Source organism: Carlito syrichta, unplaced genomic scaffold (assembly GCF_000164805.1).
Source record: "Carlito syrichta isolate Samal-C Ts95f unplaced genomic scaffold, Tarsius_syrichta-2.0.1 Scaffold104719, whole genome shotgun sequence".
In the NCBI taxonomy this organism is placed as follows: Eukaryota; Metazoa; Chordata; class Mammalia; order Primates; family Tarsiidae; genus Carlito; species Carlito syrichta.
Window position 1 is genome coordinate 118799 of NW_007048815.1, and position 20676 is coordinate 139474.

The 20676-nt window shown below is 40.7% G+C and overlaps 1 protein-coding gene across 1 annotated transcript in view; it reads left to right on the forward strand.

Moving 5' to 3' along the window:
- LOC103268211 (dynein heavy chain 11, axonemal-like) overlaps positions 1-20676 on the forward strand; it is a gene marked incomplete at its 3' end in the record, with an annotated part of 189018 nt that overhangs the window by 41173 nt on the left and 127169 nt on the right. Inside the window, 10 exon segments of the mRNA XM_021716137.1 lie at positions 4737-4874; positions 5493-5617; positions 6217-6412; positions 8719-8823; positions 8968-9360; positions 13739-14071; positions 14291-14545; positions 14625-14794; positions 15005-15227; positions 20545-20661. Of these exon segments, the coding sequence (XP_021571812.1) occupies positions 4737-4874; positions 5493-5617; positions 6217-6412; positions 8719-8823; positions 8968-9360; positions 13739-14071; positions 14291-14545; positions 14625-14794; positions 15005-15227; positions 20545-20661 (2055 nt within the window).

Genomic DNA, 20676 nt, shown 5'->3' on the forward strand with positions numbered 1-20676 from the left:
GTTATATATTTTTTCTTTATCTTTCTTTTTTTAATTTTGATTTTTAAGGATGTGGGGTACAATTCAGGGTTTTCTTTATCTTTCTACTTATTTGTACCTAAATTCTGAAAAAATACGAGGAGACCCTGTTGTCATGAGCTCTGAGAGGGCAACACTTCATCTTACAACCTTTGTTCTGTTTGGTTGCCTTCTGAGGTAACTTGTGCAAAGCTGGCTTTTTTTTTTTTAAGCATTACATAAGAAAGTTGCATGCTGGTGAAGTTTGGGCTTCTTGCGGGCCCTCTCTCCCCCTGATAGTGAACCTGGTCCCCAGTGTGTGGCCACGTGTCCCCCAACCCTCCTCCCTCCCTCCCCTAGCAGAGTCCAGTGTCTGCCTACCCCACCCTGTGCTAGTGTAACCAGTGATCAGGGCTTGCTTATGGGTGGGAACATATGGTATTCAGTTCTTGGTTTCTATGATAGTTCACTTAGTATAATGGGCTCCACAAGGCAGGTGTTTAATAACTGCTTGAGGCCAGGGGCACTGATGGGTAGTCCAGTACTGAAATGACACACTGATGAGGAGAAACTGCTGGAAGTGTAATGACAGGAGAAAAAGTCACAAGCTTGTGTACTTAGGGAGAAGACGGTTTCACCCATAGGTATAGGATGATGGACTCTGACCATTTACGGTTGGTCTCTGTGAAAAAATATAGTGGGCTGTTCTCTGAAGCGGACTATTTGATACCTGCTATTGTAGAAGACGTGGGCAGGTAGAGCACTGGAACTAAATACTATTCAACTCTAGCATAAAATGGTAGGACTTTGAAACCTAAAGTGCTGATACTCATTTAAAAATGAAACAAAAAGGCTGGGCTCAGTGGCTCAGCCTGTAATCCCAGCACTTTGGGAGGCTGAGACGAATGGATTGCCTGAGCCCACAGGTTCGAGACCAGCCCGGGCAACTTGGCAAGACCTTGCCTCTGCAATAAATAGAAAATTAGCCGGGCATGGTAGCGTGCACCTGTAGTTCTGACTACTTAGAAGGCTAGGGCTAAAGGATCACCGGAGCTCAGCAGGTCAATGCTGGGTTGGCCGTGAGTGTGCCACTGCACTCCAGCCTGGGCAATGGAGTGAGATTCCAACTCAAAAAAAAAAAAAGCAAAATACTACTGAATGGCTCTCTAGGCTCTCTAAACTTTACATGAAGGAGGCTGGGCTCTGTGGCTTATGCCTGTAATCCCAGCACTCTGGAACACCAAGGCAGGAGGATTGCTTGAGGCTAGGAGTTCAAGAGCAGCCTAAGCAACATAGCTAAACTTTGTTCTTACAAAAAATCAAAATATTAGCTGAGCATGGTGGTGTGCGCCTGTAGTCCCAGGTACTCGGAAGGCTGAGGTGGAAGGATCACTTAAGACCAGAAGGCCAAGGTTGAGGTGAGCTGTGATCATACCTCTGTACTCCAGCTTGGGTAACAGAGTGAGATCCCAACTCAAAATAAAATAAAATAAAAAGTAAAAATAATACAAAACTTTACATGAAGTTAAACTGAAGTGTGTAAAAAAATATATCTAGGAAAGACTTCAGACAATGTATTTGAAAACTCTCTAATTGTGATGCATATGTGGTTCAGATAGTCACAGATTTTTAAAAAAACACTTTGAAAAAGGCAGACGGGACAACCCCTTTGCCCTCCCCCCCAACTGTGGGAGCTTTTCTGTTCTCTCAATAAATCCTGCTTTAAAAAAAAAAAAAAAAAAAGAAAAAAGCAGACCTAGGTAAAATATAAATGTGTACTACTTTGAACAGTGACAACAGTGTTATGAAAAGATGTTTTACATAACAAAACCGAGAAGTAGAAGAAAATTAGGTAAACCTTACAGATTTCAGATAGCATATTTAGAAAGGCAGCATGTGGTAGAAATCAATCATTAGTCTTTTGAAGTTGATGTGAAGAAAAATTTTCTATACAGTTCATAAAATATCTCTTAGTTCTACTGTGACAAGGAAGCAGGAGGTTAAAATGACCTTTATTGTCATCCTGGAGAGTAATTTTTAAACATTTGGGATGATGAATAATTATGATAATGTATTATAATTAAAAGATTGATACATCTGTTTTTTGGAGTCGAGATCTCACTCTGTCACCCAGGTTAGAGTGCAGTGGCACAATCATGGTTCACTGCAACCTCAACTACAGGTGTGCACCACCAGGCTAAGCTATTTTTAAAAATATTTTTGTAGAGACGAGGTCTTGCTATGTTGTCTAGGCTGGTCTCTGACTCCTGGGCTCAAGCATCCCTCTTACCTTATCCTCCCAAAGTGCTGGGATTACAGATGTGTACCACTGCCCGGTCAAAATTGAGACTTTTTTTTTAAAACTACTTCTTGGTTTCATAGCCTCCTCCCCTGAAAAATATTTTCTCTACGCATTTTCTGTTTAACACTTGGAGTTAAGAACCACTTAGCAGGTAGGCAAGAAGCCGTGTAGCTAGGAAGCTTCTGGTACTGTTTCACTTGTGGTCTATATGACGAGTGTTTGAAAGAATAACGTTTCAAAATAAGTGTATTTTTAAATGGTTTCGGAGTATGTTTTTTTGGTGAATCTATGAGGCAGTGTTTACTTTTGAATTTTTACATGAAGCTCAAACTCAGCAAAGACTGTGAAAAGAAAGTTAATAACTTGCTAGGTAGCAGCTAACCAGTTGGATTTAAAAATATTTAGCAGTTTCTATTATAGTTATAATTGATGTTACCAGAACAATCCAGAATGTGTTTGTCTAAATTGGCCCCTAAGGTATTGTTAGATTTATATTTTGGTTTTTATAATTTTTTTCATGATTTTTTTTTTTTTTTTTTAGTGAATGTAGTTTATGGAAATGTTTACACATTTTTTATTGTGAATTTTTTTTTTTTGAGTAAAGCAAGTTTTGGGAGACACCTGTTATTTCCCTAAGAAAAATAACAAAGCTCTCTTCTTTGCCATTAGCTAACAAGGCACAAACTTTGGATGAAGTTTTTCTGCCACCATAAATATATTTAGTCATTTTGAGAAGGTGTCTTCTTTTCAATAAAGCATCTACATAACAGGCCTAATAATTCACATTATGATGCCCACACAGAGTTATTAAATAACAAAATAACTTTCAGTGGCACCTTAGCTGATGAGTGTCTACAAGGTCACACCCAGACCTGAGTGCTGGATGGCCAGGTTTCAAATCCCACCTCCTACACTAGCTGTGTGAATTGGAGCAAGTTATTTCCTCTCCAGAATTCAGTTTCCTCACCTGGAGCACACAATAATAACAGCACTTTAAAGGCCCTTAGCATATAGTCCTGGCACGTAGCACTGTAGAAACATTGGTTATGTAAAAAGAATATTTGAGTTATATCATTTTGCTTGCAAGGAAAGCTATCTCATACTAACACACAAAATAATCCACACTGGGCAGTAAAGAAGACAGGAGGCTCATGGGAATCCAAGGTTAGGCTTGCTGGATAGCTAAGCTTTTGTTTATTGTTGTGGTTGGAGTCTTACTCTGTTACCCAGGCTGGAGTGCTGTGACACAATCAGAGCTTACTGCAGCCTCAACCTCCTGGGCTCAGGCGATCCTTTTGCCTTAGCCTCCCTAGTAGCCAGGACTAGAGGTACCCAGCTAATTTTTTTTTTTTTTAATTTTTTGTAGAAACAAGGTTTCACTGTATTGCCCAGGTTGGTCTTGAACTCCTCCTAGGCTAAAGGGATTCTCCCGCCTCGGCCTCCCAAAGTCCTGAAATTAGAGATGTGAGCCACCATACTTGGCCCAGCTAAACTTTTTTATATAGTATATAAATTGCTACTTGTTTCAGATAGTAATAAAATAGGCAGGTGAATCCAACATATGCAAACAATGAAAGTTAGCTTGAAATCTAGGGGCTCCTTGAGTGGGTAAGAGGAGTTTGTGGGCTTTTACTCTTCTCCTTTGCTAATGTGAACTTATTCAGTCCATGGGGCTGCTTTTTCTGTCCCATTGTCTGCTGGTTTTCTCTGCTTGCTAGTAGTTTCTGTGCACTTGTGATTTCAGCAAGCATGGATTCAGTCAGACATGCCTTGACTCTCAGAGAGTCACTAGTCAAGAATTGGTTTGAGCCAGGACATGCATGTCAAAGGAGCCATCCACCTGTGGGGTGGTTGTCTAGGGAACAGTCACCACTCCTGCCCCAGGCCACTGGTGGGGTGGTGGTCTGAATACCCCTGCGGCCATGGGAGGGGCAGTCATGGTAGCTGGTATTTCTGGTATAATTATTCATGTGTGACCTCAAAGTCCTCAATATGGATATGGATATTTATGTCTGAAGAATACATATGTCAAAAGGAAGAACAGTGACAAATTCATGAATCTTCTTTCATTTTTTTCCAGACCTTTTAGGATTAATTGCTTCTATTCTAATATCAGCAAAGCACCTTCTAAAATGTTTTCTGGCACCCAGCAGAAAGTAGTATTCACCGTGAGCAGAAACTGCTGACAGACAGTGGCTCATTTCTGACCCCTCTCCATTTCTGCTGAGAGAGGGAATTATTTACATTTAGAATTTGGTTTATTGGATGTATAGAAATTTTAGGAAGATGTAAAAATATATTTTATATTTTGAGGCATTGCAGGATACTTTCAGGTCCTAGACTTTTTCTCTGTCTAGTGATGGGGGGAAATTGTGAGTCAAGTATTTGTTTTAAAAACTCATAGTTCTTAACCTTTCTTTAACTTTGATTTTTATAGCTTTTGACCTTATTTGGGAATTTTCTAGAGAAACCAGTTGTCATGGAAATATTCAGCCCCCATTACAGCACACTAGTGCACATGTTTAATGCAGAGTTGGATATGTGTAAGCAACTATATGATGAACACATGAAACAGGTAAGTAGTGGAGAAGGTTAAGTACATTCACAATATCATTTTTGTAGATTATGGCCATCAACTAGAACTATAGTTGACATAGCTAAAGGTTAGATATAGGCACTAGCATTTCTTTGCTTTTATTTTACTTTTATTTATCTTCTTTTTTTGAGTTGGAGTCTTACTCTGTCACCCAGGCTGAAGTACAGTGGCATGCTTATGGCCACTGCAGCCTTGACCTGCTGGGCTCAGGCGATCCTTCTGCCTCAGCCTTCCAGGTAACTGGAACCACAGGTGCACGCCACCATGCCTGGCTAATTTTTAGATTTATTGTAAAGATGAGGACTCACCTAGTTGCCCAAACTGGTCTCAAATCCCTGGGCTCAAGCAATCCTCTCGCCTTGGCCTCCCAAAGTGCCGGGATTACAGGCACGAGCCACTGCACCTGGCCTTCCAAGCTTTTACTTAACTGGCTTCCTTATAGAGGTGGAGAGCTTGCTTTAGGATTATAAATCTTCTACTAATCAAATTATTCAACACATGATTTGTGCTATTGTAAATGAACAACTGCGTACAAGGTTGGATGGCTCTCTGATTAAATGTCTCTTTCTTCTTCTTCACTAAAATATCAACTTGCAGATTGAACATGGACATGTGGTTCTTAACAAGAACATGCCTTTTGCCTCAGGAAACATCAAGTGGGCCAAAGAGATTCTAGACAGACTCCAAACATTTTGGTCAAGCTTTGCGTCTCTCCATTACCTGTAAGTAGTAAGATTTAGTTCATGGCAAGATAGCCTAATGGCAGGGGTGATTTTTATCTTAGATAGTGAGCTGTTCACATCAGTACTTAGAAAGTCATTGCCCTGTTTCACCTTCTTTCCTGGGTGGGTTTATGGAGAGAGCTTCATCCCCCTGGTTTTGAAATATTTGTGATGGGATTCTTAGAACTTCATATATTTACATGTTTTCTGGTCCTTTTTTTCTTTTCACTTTTTCTTTCACTCATAATATTTGGAGTTGTTTTGTTGTTATTATTTATCCTTTCTCCAAAAACCAACACTATGGGCGGTATGGTTGGTTATGTAGCCCTTTGTTCTTTTTCTTCCATTTGTCGGAGTTGGTAACTTGTTGCTATTGACATTTGGTAAAATCCTGGCATTCATTCATTTCACAACTCTAATGCTTATGAATTGTTTTTGTAAAAGATAGTTGGCATTTGTTGTTTTTCTTCCTGATTGTTTGTAGTATATTATCAATCATATCATGTTTTATATGCTTTTATTGTGTTATTATATAATTAAGCTGAAATTCATCTACTATATATTGTATATAGACAAGTAGAAAAGCCTTATTCCTACAGATTCTTGGACAATCCTGATAATGTCATAGTTTATCAGAAGTATATTGAAATGACCACTTTGCTAGACCAATTTGAAAACCATATCTATAATGAATGGAAAAATAATGTGGATGAAACTTGTGAATTCAATTTGAATCAACCCTTGGTTAAACTCAGTGCCATAAATGGCCTTCTCAGTGTCAACTTTGATCCACAGGTAGGGATCTACTTTTTAAAGATGTTTTATAAATGCCCCTTTTTAATATAAGCATATCTCTGATACTTCTAGTCGTTTATAATTTGTTTTTGGGAAAATATCAGTACTATGAGGGATAGAACTGTAAACAATTTCTAGTAGGTTTGTGTTTTAAAGATTTGTCCTCAAATTCTATATGAATGACTCTTCATTCACTATTTTGTCTTCTAATTATTTTTGCTACCCCACTCATGAGACGATGAGCTATTGAAGGGAAAATCCATTTCATTTTGTGTTTGTTTTTAATTTTGAAGATGTGGGATACAATTAAGTTTAGATATACAAATGTTCATTATGCAGGTGCTCTTGTTGATAAGTTATTCCCCCCCCCCCCGCCGGGCAGTTTCCCACTACTGCCTTCTGCCTTCTGTTTCTAATGTGGTGTCTGGCAATTGGTAACACTTGGTAGATGTTAGCTCAACTGAACTACTGAACTGAATCACAGTTCTTATTAGATAGTTTCTGGCTTAAATATATTTAAAACATACCAGTTTTTTAGTTAGTTAACATTTCATCATTTGGAGACTATAGGGAATGGAAGACCTGTGCTGCTTTTGGTGTGCAGTGGTAAATTTTGATTTGTTATCATTTCTTTTGAAGAGACAATAAGCTTGTATATGGTTATATACTGATGATCATTTAGAAAAAATAATTTTTATAAAAAATAAGATAAAAAATTAACAGAAATAATATTTGGGATGGATATTGAACAAGTCTTGTAATCATAAATCATGTAACAGAGAAATTTCATGTATTTTCTCATAATTCCATTGCATGTCATGTAACACTGAAACTTTATTACTAGTTATGTGTGTGTATATACTTATACAATATGGCATGTATTTAATTAATATTAGATGTGTATACATACACATATGTGTATATATATTGTAAATAACCTATCTTCAAGTCTAGAACTTGCTGGATAAGAGGCAAAAAATAAGTTTTCTTTTCTGTTTACCTACCTTGGATATGCTGTACAGTAAAAGACAAACTTATAAGAATATCTGTTTGTAGCTGGGCATGGTGGCTCATGCCTGTAATCCCAGCACTTTGGGAGGCAGAGATGAGAGAATTGTTTGAGCCCAGGGGTTCAAGACCAGCCTGGGAAACTTGGCAAGACCTCATCTCTATAGTAAATTAAAAAATTAGCTGGGTGGCATACATGTCTGTAGTTCTAGCTACTTGGAAGGCTGAGGCACAAGATCACCTGAGCCCAGCAGGTCAAGACTCTGGTGGCCGTGAACATGCCACTGCACTCCAACCTGGGTAACAGAGTGAGACTCCAATTCAAAAACAAATAAATAAATAAAAATAACAAAATATCTGTTTGTAAGTTTCAGTGACAAAAAAACAAAGTGCCTTAAACATCTGGCTGAATTTTTAGGTAGTCAAGATTATATATTCATTGTTAGTGATTACCCAGAGTTCTCAATGACATAGACCCAGAGTTCTTGATGACATGCTTGCCTAGGAAGTGGGCAAGTTAGCTTCACTGAGTTTATAGTCATACTCTGCACCCTGATTCTGATCTGTTTCCCTAAAACATATATTTTAAAAAACATTATTTTGCTAAGAAAACTCAGCACATGTACATAAATATATGATATGGAGAACTGAGGATTCTCTCTACTTTCTGACTTCATAAAATCAATTTATAGAAATTAAATTCTTAGCCGGGCTTGGTGGCTCAGCCTGTAATCCCATGCTTTGGGAGACTGAGGTGAGTGAATTGCCTGAGCCCGTGGGTTTGAGACCTGCCTGGGCAACTTGGCGAGACCTCATCTCTACAATAAATCAAAAATTAACCGGGCGTGGTAGCGCACGCCTATAGTTCCGGCTACTTGGAAGGCTGAGGCGGAAGGATTGCCGGAGCCCAGCAGGTCGAGGCTGCAGTGGCTGGGAGTGGCCACTGCACTCCAGTCTGGGCGACAGAGTGAGACTCCAACTCAAAAAAAAAAAAGAAATTAAATTCTTGAGGTGTTTAGGGATCGTTCATACACTGCTACTATTTGATTTTTTTTCCTTTTTCTTTTTGAAAGCAGGATTTATTGAAAGGACAGAAAAGCTCCCACAGTGGAAGGGGACCCAAGGGAGTTGCCCTGAATTTTATTTTTCAAAAACCTATGAAACAAAAGCATATTTCCTTTGACGATTTAGAAATATAGTAATCACTGGATGAGATTTTAAGTGTTTCAACTTCAACTTAAGTTAAAGTGGGATGACAGTATTAAAATACGCAATAATCCATGACTTTCTTGCAATAGCTAGTGGCTGTATTGAGAGAAGTGAAATATCTTTTGATGCTGAAGAAAGCGGACATGCCAGCTTCAGCGTTAGCCCTCTTCGAAAAAAGGAACACTATTTTAAAGGTTCGTGTCTTTAGATATTAGGGTATATTTTGAATGGAAATGTTTTGAACTTTAATGCCTTATAGACCTATGACATTTTTATGCCTCTGAGAGAGAGTAGCTAACGTACTTGGCACTTTTTGTTTGGGGATTCTCTTTGCTCAGTACATTGGCGGTCTTGACCTGCTTGTGCAAGGCTATAATAAGCTGAAGCAGACTCTTCTGGAAGTTGAATACCCCTTGATTGAAGACGAGCTGAGGGCGGTTGATGAACATCTCACAGTGGCAGTGACGGGGCTGACGTGGCGGGATGACTGCTGGGGCTACATCGAGAGGGTGAGCGCGGCCACTTCTGAGCTGGGGCGCAGGGTTGAGCACGCACAGGACAATGTGAAGGCCATCCAGCAGACCATGAGGGCCTGGGCCAGGTGTGTGCTTCCTCCCAGGAGAGAGCACAGGAGGGAGGCGGCCTTGACCCTGGAGAACAAGGGCGATCTGTTCACTAAGAAATACAAGCTGATCCAAGAAGATGGTCGTAAGATTCACCACCTGGTCGAGGTAATGGCATTCAAGGTTTCATGATTTATGGATTTATGGAAAATCTTTTCATTTAGCTTAGAGAAGCACAAAAATACTTTAGTGCAGGACTCTTTTATGGAACCTAAAAGAGCTTTAGGGGTGGTTGTGTGAAGCACTTAAAGTGGGGGAATTTGTCTTATGTGTCTGTAATTTCTGTAGCCCCACTATTCTTGTTCCTGAGAGAAGAGATTAGAATGTGAGATGTGTTGATGAGACAAAAAGCCCAGCAGTGGAATTTTTATCTTTGTCAGAGTTACATCCTCTTTTGGGTGCTATTAATAGCCACCACTGTTTGCCAAGTGCCTGGTATGTATCAGACACCTCATTTATGTCATCTCATGGAACCCTCTCAACCATCCCCTAAGGATGATGACAGAGATTACTCTCCTTTTAACAAAGATTTGAGGGTTTTGTTGTTGTTGTTGTTGTTCTTGTTTGAGTCAGTCTCACTCTGTTGCCCAGGCTGGAGTGCAGTGGCACATTCACCGCCACTCCAGGGTCGACCTGCTGGGCTCAAGTGATCCTTCCACTTCAGCCTTCCAAGTAGCCAGAATTACAGGCACACGCTATCATGTCCAGCGAATTTTTTGATTTATTTTAGAGATGAGGTCCACCATGTTGCCCAGGCTGGTCTTGAACCCATGGGCTCAGACAATCCTCTCACTTCGGTCCCCCAAAGTACTGGGATTAAAGGCTTGAGCCACCGTGCCCAGCCTTGGGTTTTTAAAATAGTAGCAGGCACCATTCTAGGGTTATCAATTTAAGAGAAATGGAAAACAAAAACACAAAAGACAGAAAAATAAAACAAAAGCAAAGAAATAAAGCCCCCAAGAGACTCTTGTTGCATTGAGTTTACTCTCCAGGAAAAGAAGATAGCAAGAGGAATGAACAAATAGGTAACATGTCAGCTATAACTGGAGCCATGGTGAAAAATAGAGCAGAATGGGTGAGAGAAGGAGCGAGTCAGGGGTGGGGTCGTATGTTATATGGGGGGTGCGTTGGGAAGGCCTCTTGATGAAGGCAGCGTTTCTGCAGAGAACTGAAAGGGAATGAGGCCTGTGGATGTTAGGAGAAGGGTGTTCTGGGTGGTGAAAGTACAGACACTTCGAGGTGGGAGTGGCTTGGCCTATCACAGGGTCTGTCAGTGAGCCATCTGACAGTGAGGCAGTGGTCATAGGGGCATAGGGGATGGCGTTGGAGAGGCACTAAAGGCACATCGCGTGGGACTGGCAGACCGTTATGAGAACTTCAGTTTTTCCTAAGGGTACCAGCAGTCAGAGACTTTCTGCTCAAAGGCTTCCCTTTTGAGGGCAAAGCCTTGTTGAGGGGAGCAAAAATTACAGTCCAGGTGGGAAATGATGGTGCGTGGGGTCGGGGTGGCAGTGATCAAGGAAGAGCTATGGAAGTAAGTGTAGGGGGCACAAAGGGAGCTATGCGGCAAGTCTGGAAATGAGGTCAGATGCTAATGGTGTGTGGGGAGGGGACCAGCAGCCGGAGGGAGACTTTGCAGGCGTTTGTGCAGACCCTGGCTTTTTTGCTGAGGGACACTGGAGGGTTTTGAGGAGAGGAGTAAAACGATCTGTCTTTCATTTGAAAATGGTCTCTGGCTGCGGTGTTGAGCCTGTCTCTAGGTGGGCAAAGGAAGAGGTAGGGAGACTTGGTAGGTTGCTATAGTTACCAGCAATCTAGGTGTCTCAGTATGTTCAGGCTGCTAGAACAAGGTATCTTGAAGTGAATAGCTTAAATACAACAGAAATGTATTTCTCACACTGCTGGAGATCAAGGTGCTAGCGTGATCAGGTTCTGATGAGGGCCCGCTCCTGGATCACAAACTGCTGACTTCATGCTGTGTCCTAGTATGGTGGAGGGGACAAACAAATTCTCTTGGGCCCATTTCATAAGGACACTAATCCCATTCATGAAGGCTCTGCCCTCGTGACCTCATCACCTCCCCAGAGACCCCACCTCCTAACACCATCACCTTGTGGGGGGGTAAGATTTCAACATATGAATTTTGGGGGAGACTCAAACAGTTAGACCATAGTATGAGGTAACAGATGACGGTACAGAGACCACGATGCTGGCAGTGGAAGTGACTACAGGTGATTGAAATCTGGAGATATTTTGAATTAAGCAGAGCAAACAGGATTGCCTAGCACTGGATGTGGAGATGAAGGAAAGTGGTGTTGAGGATTAGTCTATGAGTTTTGTCATGATCAACTGGAAAGATGAAGTTGTGATTCATTCAGAAGGGGGCACTGTGAGTAGAAGAGAGTGAGAAGGGAGATAGGACTCCAGTTTCAGACATTTTGAGTCTGAGTCAGCAATTAGCCACACAGAACATTGAGTTGACAATTGGCTTTATTTATTAGCCTGGAGTTTGGGAGAGGGGTCCAAACTGAAAACACAAATTAAAGAGGAATGGGTGGCAATGACATTTAAGCCAAGAGATGGATGTGGTCACCAAGAGCATGAGTCTGACTGCAGAATAGAAGATTATCAAGAACTATTGGCTTGACTACCATTCTCCCCTTATGATCGGGGGAGAAGAGGAAGAACCAGCCAATGTGCAGAGGAACAATCACTGCCACAGTAGCGGGGAAGCCAGAACAGGGTGTTGTCCTGGAAGCTTAAGTGAGGAAAGTGTTTGAAGGGTAACAGATTTTCTTACCAAGGAGTAAGGTGCAATTAGCTGGGTGTGGTGGCACATGGCTGTAGTCCCAGCTACTTAGGAGGCTGAAGCAGAAGAATCACTTGAGTCCAGGAGGATGAGGCTGCAATGAACCATGATCGTACCACTGCATTCCAGCCTGGGTGACAGAGTGAGACCCTATCTCAGGGAAAAAAAAAAAATTTAATAATAAAGTAAGGGGCAGTTCACTTGATATGTTGCAGTGAATATGTGTAGCAAAAAGAAGATAAAAAGAAGCAGATTAATTTGGGTTTCAAAGTTTCTTTTGATTTCCAAGTTTGTCTGAAATTTCCAAGGAAGTTTTAATTTTTCCTATTGATGACAATTTGCTAGGACAAAGACTTTGTCTCTGCCTTTTTTGATTACTACCTGTCTTAGCATCCTAGGGTGGTTATGACAAAGTACCACAAACAAGGTATCTTAAAATGACAGATATGTATTCTCTCATAGTCTGGAGGTTAGAAGTCTGAAATTGAAATGTGAGCAGGCCTAAGCTCCCTCTGAGGGCTCTTCCAGAGACGGGGAGCCTTGAGAATCTCAGGGGTGTTCTGGCATGTAAAGAAGGCAAGTGTCTGGAAATTAATTTGTTCTTGAGCAATATCTTTACCAAGTCATGTCATTAACTATTTCTAGCTGTTCACTGGGATGCTGTGAATTATTCTGTGACTTTTAAGACACCTCTACAACTGTTTATGCATTAGAGTCTGTCTCATGGAGGACAGATGATGGATTGCAATTAGTTTTTTTCTGTTACATTTTCCTGATAATAAAAAAAATGTACTACCCAAACTCTAAGGGTTTTGAACCATTAAGATTTATGAATCCTGATTAAAATGCATTGAAAGTAAGGTCAGTATAAGACATGACTAGAAATTGTTAAAGAACAAAGTTTTGCAGTGTCATCTCAGAGAATAAGGTTGGAACTTCTCTACTTATCAGCATGTGATCTTTAACCTAGTTCTCAGGCTTCTGGTGAGGAACGTGGTTGGAGGAAAGCTGTGGAAACACAGCGGAGGGTGATCAATTCTGCCCTTTCATGTTGTATCCTTTGTGCCTAGTGGGATTTCGGTGACTAGTCTGCAGTCAGAATTGAAGATAGAGAGAAGAACGGGACCATGAAGATTGAGTCTGGAACAGACTTGAGCTACCACTTAGTGACCCAATGCTCTCCTTTCTCTTCTTTCTCCCTTTACCTTGTTGTGTTGAAAATACAGACTGAACAGGGCGGCTCATACCTGTAATCCTAGCAGTTTGGGAGACCAAGCAGGGAGGATTGCTTGAGCCCAGGGGTTCAAGATCAGCCTGGGCAGCATAGTGAGACCACATTGTTACAACAACAAAAAAAATTAGTCAGGCATGCTGGTACATGCTTGAGGTCCCAGCTATGTGGGAGGCTGAGGCAGAAGGATCACCTGAGTCTAGGAGGTTGAGACTGCAGTTAGTCATAATCATACCAGTGCACTCTAGCCTTGGTACCAGAGCAAGATTTTGACTCAAAGAAGTGAATAAAAAATACAAAAGTTCCCCCACTCAACAATTCTTTCTTTTTCTTTTTAAGAGTATCTGCCTAGGTTAGTTCAGGAGAAATAAAATTTACCAGTTGCTAATTTTACTGTATGTTATTTTAAATTTTATAATTCATCTCTAATACTTGTCTCTATCTAGGAAAATAGGATGCTCTTCAAAGCCAATTCTTCTCTGGATGCCTGGAAAATTTATGTAGAATTCATTGATGACATTGTGGTGGAAGGCTTTTTTCAGGCTATCATGCATGACTTAGACTTCTTTCTAATGAATACAGAGAAACAATTGAAACCTGCACCATTTTTTCAAGCTCAAATGCTCTTACTGCCCCCTGAGATTGTGTTTAAGCCTTCTTTAGACAGAGAGGCTGGGGACGGCTTCTATGATGTGGTAGAAGAAATGCTATGCAATAGTTTCAAAATGTCTGCCCAGATGACCCGAATAGCAACACACCTGGAAATAGCAAATTATCAGGTACTTTTCTTGTAAGTGGGTATCAGCTTTTATATTAATGATTCCAAAATGAATTGGGGTGATAGGGAGCACAAAAAAGGAGAAGTTGGAAAAAACAACATAATTTATTTCGCCAACTGCTCTCCCTTTGAAGAACTGCCTTAGTAATGGTATGTTGCATGTAATTGATAGAGCAGTTGGCCTGCATAAGAATAAGTGCTTCATTTTCCTCTCATTTAGACTGATATGGATAACATGTTAGGCCTGGCAGAGGCCAGGCAGGAGATAATGAACAGAGTGGCGAGCGTCGTCACCAAAGCCTTGGATTTCAGAAACTCCCTGGAGGCCTATGCTTACCTCTGGGTGGATGACCGAACCGAGTTTCTGAAGCATTTTCTTTTGTATGGCCACATTGTGACACCTGAGGAAATGGGTGCTCATGCAAGTGAAGACATCCCGGAGCAGCCACCAACTCTCAAACAATTCAAAGAACAGGCAAGGAAAACCCTTAGCTTTTGATGCAGTGAATTGGCTTTTTGTTGAATTGTTAAAGTTATTTTATTTTAAACTATAGATCGACATTTATGAAGCTTTGTACATCCAGATGAGCAAGTTTGATGACTTCAGAGTGTTTGATAGTTGGCTCAAGGTGGACATGAAACCTTTCAAAGTGAGCTTGTTAAACATAATTAAGAAATGGAGCTGGATGTTTCAGGAGCATCTTTTGAGATTTGTCATTGACAGGTAGTCTTTGCACTTTGGTATTTGGAAATATAACTCTCAGCACTCACTGCTCTCTACAATTGAGATGTTGATTTTAAGAGAATTTCATAATAGAGATAATAAGTGATATTTAATTAGATGCATAATGGAAATAAGATTCATAAGTCTTGTACAATGAGATGTTTTAATGAACAATTTGTTCATGTGTCCTTATGTATATATATTTAATAGTCTGAATGAGCTACAAGAATTTATAAAGGAGACAGATGGAGGACTCCGGAGAGAATTAAGTGAAATAGATCATGATGGTTTAGTTGACATCATGGGGCATCTTCTGGCTGTAAGAAGCCGGCAGAGAGCCACCGATGAACTCTTTGAACCTCTAAAGGAAACCATCGCACTCTTGGAAAGCTATGGTCAGAAGATGCCTGAGCACATCTATATTCAGCTGGAGGTGAGTGTAGAAGTGGAATAATGATAATTACCGTAAGTTGAGTGTCTCCATTACCCAAGTACTTTAGATGTACTTTTTAATGATGTCCTTACAACAGTCTATACTGTAGACATTCTTGTTTTCATTTCACACGTTAAGAATTTGATACTTAAAGAGATTGAATAAGTTGCTCAAGTTCATACAAGCAGCAAAGGTAGCCAACTCTAGGTATGTTTTCAGACGAATACTCACTCTTTTAAAAAAATTTTTATTTTAAAGATGTGGGGTATATTTCAGGGTTAGCTATTCAGATGCTCATTATGCAGATCCCCTTGTTGATGAGGTGTTCTTCCGCATCCCCCAGCAGTTTCCCACTCCTACCAATCCCGCCCCTCCCCTATGCCTATTGGCTGTCACTCCCTACCACTCCTCCTCTATATTCCTGCCAAGCCCTACCCACCAACCCTTGGCAACTGCCAATCTTTTTCTGTCTCTATGGGTTTATTTATTCTGCATACTTCATGTTAATAGAATCACACAATATGTGACCTATTGTATTTGACTTCTTCCACTTGGCGTAATGTTTTAAAGGTTCGTTTACATTGTAGCATGTGTCAATATTTCATTCCTTTTTATGGCTGAATAATATTCCATTGAATGTATATACAGCAACTTGCTCATCCACTCATCTGTTGATGGACATTTGGGTTGTTTCTACCTTTTGGTTTTGTGCATAATGCTGCTATGAGCATTGGTATGTATTTGCTTGAGTACCTGTTTTCACTTCTTTTGGGAATATACTTAGGAGTGGAATTGCTGGATCATATGATAATTCTATATTTAACTTCCCAAACTTTTTCACAGTGGCTGTTTGGTCTGTATTTGCTCATTTTGTTTTGTGAGGATTAAATGCAGCAATGTATTTACAAGTACTCTCTTGACTATCAAGACTACAAAGAATTATTATATATGAATTATTAAATTCTATTTAAGCATAAAACTGTCCTTAGTACTGGCAAGCCAGTTAGACATGGGGTGAGATGACAAGCTGTGGACAGGTAGTTATATAACAAGACTGAGAGATAAAATAGTTACTATAGTTACTAACCATAAATATTTCTTGTGTTTAGAAAGATTTGGATATTCTTTGAGTCAGATCTTGGACCTTAAAATATTTCAAAAGTAGGATACATACATACACACAATACAAGGTAGGACACACTTTTAGCTACGTATGTGTATTATGTCAGTAATTTAGGCTAGTCAGCAGGAAAAATAAGATTCATAAGAATACATGTTGCATCTGGAGGGTAACAGGACCCTGATTTTATTTGGATTAAATAAACTTGTGATAGTTACTCTCAATTTCTCTTTTATTATCATGAGCAGTCATAACTTTTTCCAAATACTTGTCTATGCTTAGCTCTGTGCTTAAAAACTCTTAGATGTGGCCGTGCCTACTAAGAGTTGAAGTATTATTTCCTCAAAGTCATGAGAATTCACCACCAGCAAGATGGTCTGTCTCTTAGTGCAATATCTCTTCAGCTTGTTGCCTCTTTCCATATCTGTTTTACCTATTTTATTCAGTTCTCTTCACTTCTCACCTAAGTCACAATAGCAACTTCCTTTTTTTTAGATTGGAAAATTTAGTTTATTTAGAAAGTAAATTAGAGAGAGAGAGAGAGAGAGAGGAGATTCACCTCCCCCAGATAGGGAAGGGGCCAAAGCCAGGAAGCATGGTGACAGCCATAGCTCCAAGAGCACATGGCCCCACTAGAGTCTAGTAATGCAATGGCAACTGGTTGCTTGAGGTTGAATGCTTTTAATCCTTCCCTTTAATGTGGGAAGGTGGTTAAGGTGATTGAGTGGTGGTCTGCTCCACGTCATCACGAAGGGACAGGTAAGCGCAGGTATTGATATCAGGTGATGGACAGAAGGCAGATGGGTGGGTTAGTCACACAATTGCTGTCATGGTGGTAGGGCATGTCTGTCACGTAGGTCATGAAGGGGCTGATTAGGTTAACTTGGGTCTTATGGATGGAGGCAAATACTTGAAACAGAAAAGTTAATTAGTAAAAAACAAGTTGGGGAGGGGATTGTAGAGCAATTATCAATAGCTACCACTGAGAAATCCATTCTGTCCTTGGCTATCGATTAAAGGGGAAGTTAAGTGAACTGCTAGAAAGACATGAGATTTGGAACTTGTTAAAATGGCTGCTCATTGGGTATATGAAATCCATGTCATGTCCTTTCATTGGTATATTAAATTCAGGTTATGTTCTTTCATTTCTCCCTCTTGTTATTTTAAAATATTCTTACTGTACCTGGGAACAGGGATGAGGGTCAGTCTTCTGTGGCTGCTTTCTGCTGAACAGGGGTCATAGAACTGTCCCTACCTGTCTAGAATAAGAGGAGAGGAGGAGAGGACAGAGACCTTGGAGTTGATAAGTAGCTTTAGTATTTGTTTACAAAGCACTGTGTACAAGCATAGACTATTAGAATTAATACTACTATAATAAAGGTCATTATAGCCACTGTTATGACATTTTGGTTTTGATAGCTGGTAAAATGTATTTATAGTTACCCCAGTGGGCTCGATACCCACTACAGGTGTCCAGGCAGTTTCCACAGTTGCACCAGTGAATTCCTGAGTCCATATGTAGATGTCCCTGCAGCTTGTCCTCAAGTTTTTTTCACTGTGATCAGTATGTTAAAGGGTGAATCCCAGGTAACCTCTACTCTGGAGATGGGACATTGACATCTCTCTGCTTTTGATGAGAGGAGTGGGATGGTATTGGCCTTCCACAGTGACAGGGAAATATCACCGGAGATGTTATTTCATATCGGACAAGGCTGAGGCGACAGGAAGAGGTTCACTCAATGTAGCTCATCATGGGTGATAAAATTAAAAGTGAGTTGCAGACTGGGCGTGGTGGCTCATATCTGTAATCCTAGCACTTTGGGAGGAGATTGCCTCAGCCCAGGGGTTCGAGACCAGCCTGGGCAACTTGGCGAGACTTCATCTCTACAATAAATCAAAAAATTAGCCAGGCGTGGTGGCTGTGCCTGTGGTTCCAGCTACTTGGAAGGCTGAGGCGGAAGGATCGCCTGAACCTAGCAGGTCGAGACTGCAGTGGCTGTGAACGTGCCACTGCACTTCAGCCTGGGTGACAGAGTAAGCCTCCAACTCAAAAAAAAGATAGTCAAGCACCTTATCTCTCTCCGCAGAGAGACTTGGATTAGAAAATAGAAGAGTGAGAGAGACAGCGGCAAATCTCAGTGGGATCTCCAAAAATGTTAAGTTACACTCCCAGCGGTGCCTCCAGAATGTTAGGTGAGGCCTGCTGGGTGTATGGTGTCTGGTGTGTGATCCCATGCCACATCAAATATGCAAAGAATCACACAGAAGTTAGATTGAAAACAATAGTTTATTTAGAAAGTAAATGAGAGAGAGAAAGAGGAGATTCATCTCTCCAAGACAGGGAAGGGGGCCAAAGCCAGAAAACATGGTGATGGCCATAGCTCAAAGAGCACATGGCCACACCAGAGTCTAGTAAGGCAATGGCCACCAGTAGCTTCTTCATTCACTTCATTCCTCCTCTCACCCCACCTACAATATACTCTGAAGAGAGATTAAAGTTCTAATCTACAGGTTTTATCCAGTCTCTTCCATGCTCAGAAAACTTCATTGACTGCCTCTAGCCTCCTGAATACTGTCCGGTTTCCGCAGGAGGCCACACTTTCACCCCATTGTGTATTGGTCCTTGTATCTCACAGGATCGCAAAGGCTCTCACCCTAACTTCTGCCTGCTGAAACTTCACCATTCCTTTGAGCCTGATTCAATGTTCTCTCCTCCTTGAATGGGTCATCTGACTTTGAGAGACTTTGGAGATCATCTGATCTTCTGGTTTTCACAAAAGCTTATTTTTATCCTGTAGAAGCTCACTGAGGTTCCCCAAATACAAAGCAGGTTTGCTGTGTTTGCAGAGGATTAAGGTGCCTGAGCTACGGCCATGACTTCTCCCTGGCTTCTCACCATGGTCTTGGAAGGGACCCCATGTGATATGTAGGTTCCAAGGAATGGAAATGGAAAATCAAAGTGAGACTCCATGCAGACATGCAGATGAGGTTACAGAGTATTGATGAGAAGAAGCAAAAGAGGGAAGGACGAGGAGGTTTAGAACCCGAATCTCTTGGTTCCTGAGCTGGTTTGGTGTTCCTGTCCTGATACCATGTTTTCTCCCAACTGTTTAGATTCCATAATGCATAGACTTCCTGCAGAAGTTAACACAGTCTGACATGTGGAACAGTTATTTTGTGTGTCTCTTGCTTACAGTGACAGATTATAAATAAATTTAAGTCAAAGATTGTGTTTTATCTTTGCGGCAATCCCTCCACCACACAAATGGTATTTATACTTAGCCCAGTGCACTCTTCATAATTGGCAGTTACTGACTCATTCATCAAATATTTATCAAGGGTTACAAAATAGTCTTTAGAACCTTTAATTTCTGCACTTCGGCTACACAAGTGAAGTCCCATCACTCTGGGTGGTTTTGTGTGACAAAACAATTTCTGTGTCCCAGGAGATGACCCAGAGAAACAATGCTTTGTTAGTCTGGACACAAGGAATGCTTTTCAACAGTAGTTATGCACCACAGCTCTTAAAACTTGCTTTTGTCCTATTTGTATTGTAGGCAAGGAGAGCAGATTGAGTGGGTACCTGAACTGTTTATTGCTGCTTTTGTCCTATATCAAGTAGGAAAACCTTCACTTCCCTTGGCCTCTTCGCCCTTCAAAAATCCTAGTCATCTAAAATAAGCAACCTCAACACTCAAGCTCTCTATGAAGAAAGAGATCACACAGAGCTTTGGGAGCCAGAGAAAGACAGGATGAGATAGATTTACATTTTCATCTTGGCCCCACCAGACTCAAAGCATCTCTTTTCACTTGCTAAACATGGCTGGCTTCCATTTCTTGTTGTCAGAGATCAGCAAAGTCATTTCCCCCTTTAATTTTATTCCCACAACAGCAGAACTGTTGAGAAGTGTGTGTTTCTTTTGAAAAGATCTCCATTGGTTCTGAGATGAGGACAGCTCTGGCACATGCCTGGAAGACCTGTACCCTGAAATGCCAGTGGGACAGTTTGTACTACAGCCCTGGTGCTAAGCCTTTTAATCAATTTCTTATTTTATTTATTTTTTTGGCTAAACTTTTTATATAAGAATGAAAAGATGGCATGGGTTAGTGTAAAAAAAATTTAAATTATTTAATTGTATGGGGTTGATTTGTTTTAGGAATCGAAGTAATATTCCCTTTGCACCTTTGCTTTGGTAGGAATTACCTGAAAGATGGGAAACTACCAAAAAGATCGCAGCAACCATCAGACACGAAGTTTCACCTCTCCAAAATGCAGAAGTCATTCTTATAAGGAAAAGATGTGTTGCGTTTGATGTAAGTTAGTTACCA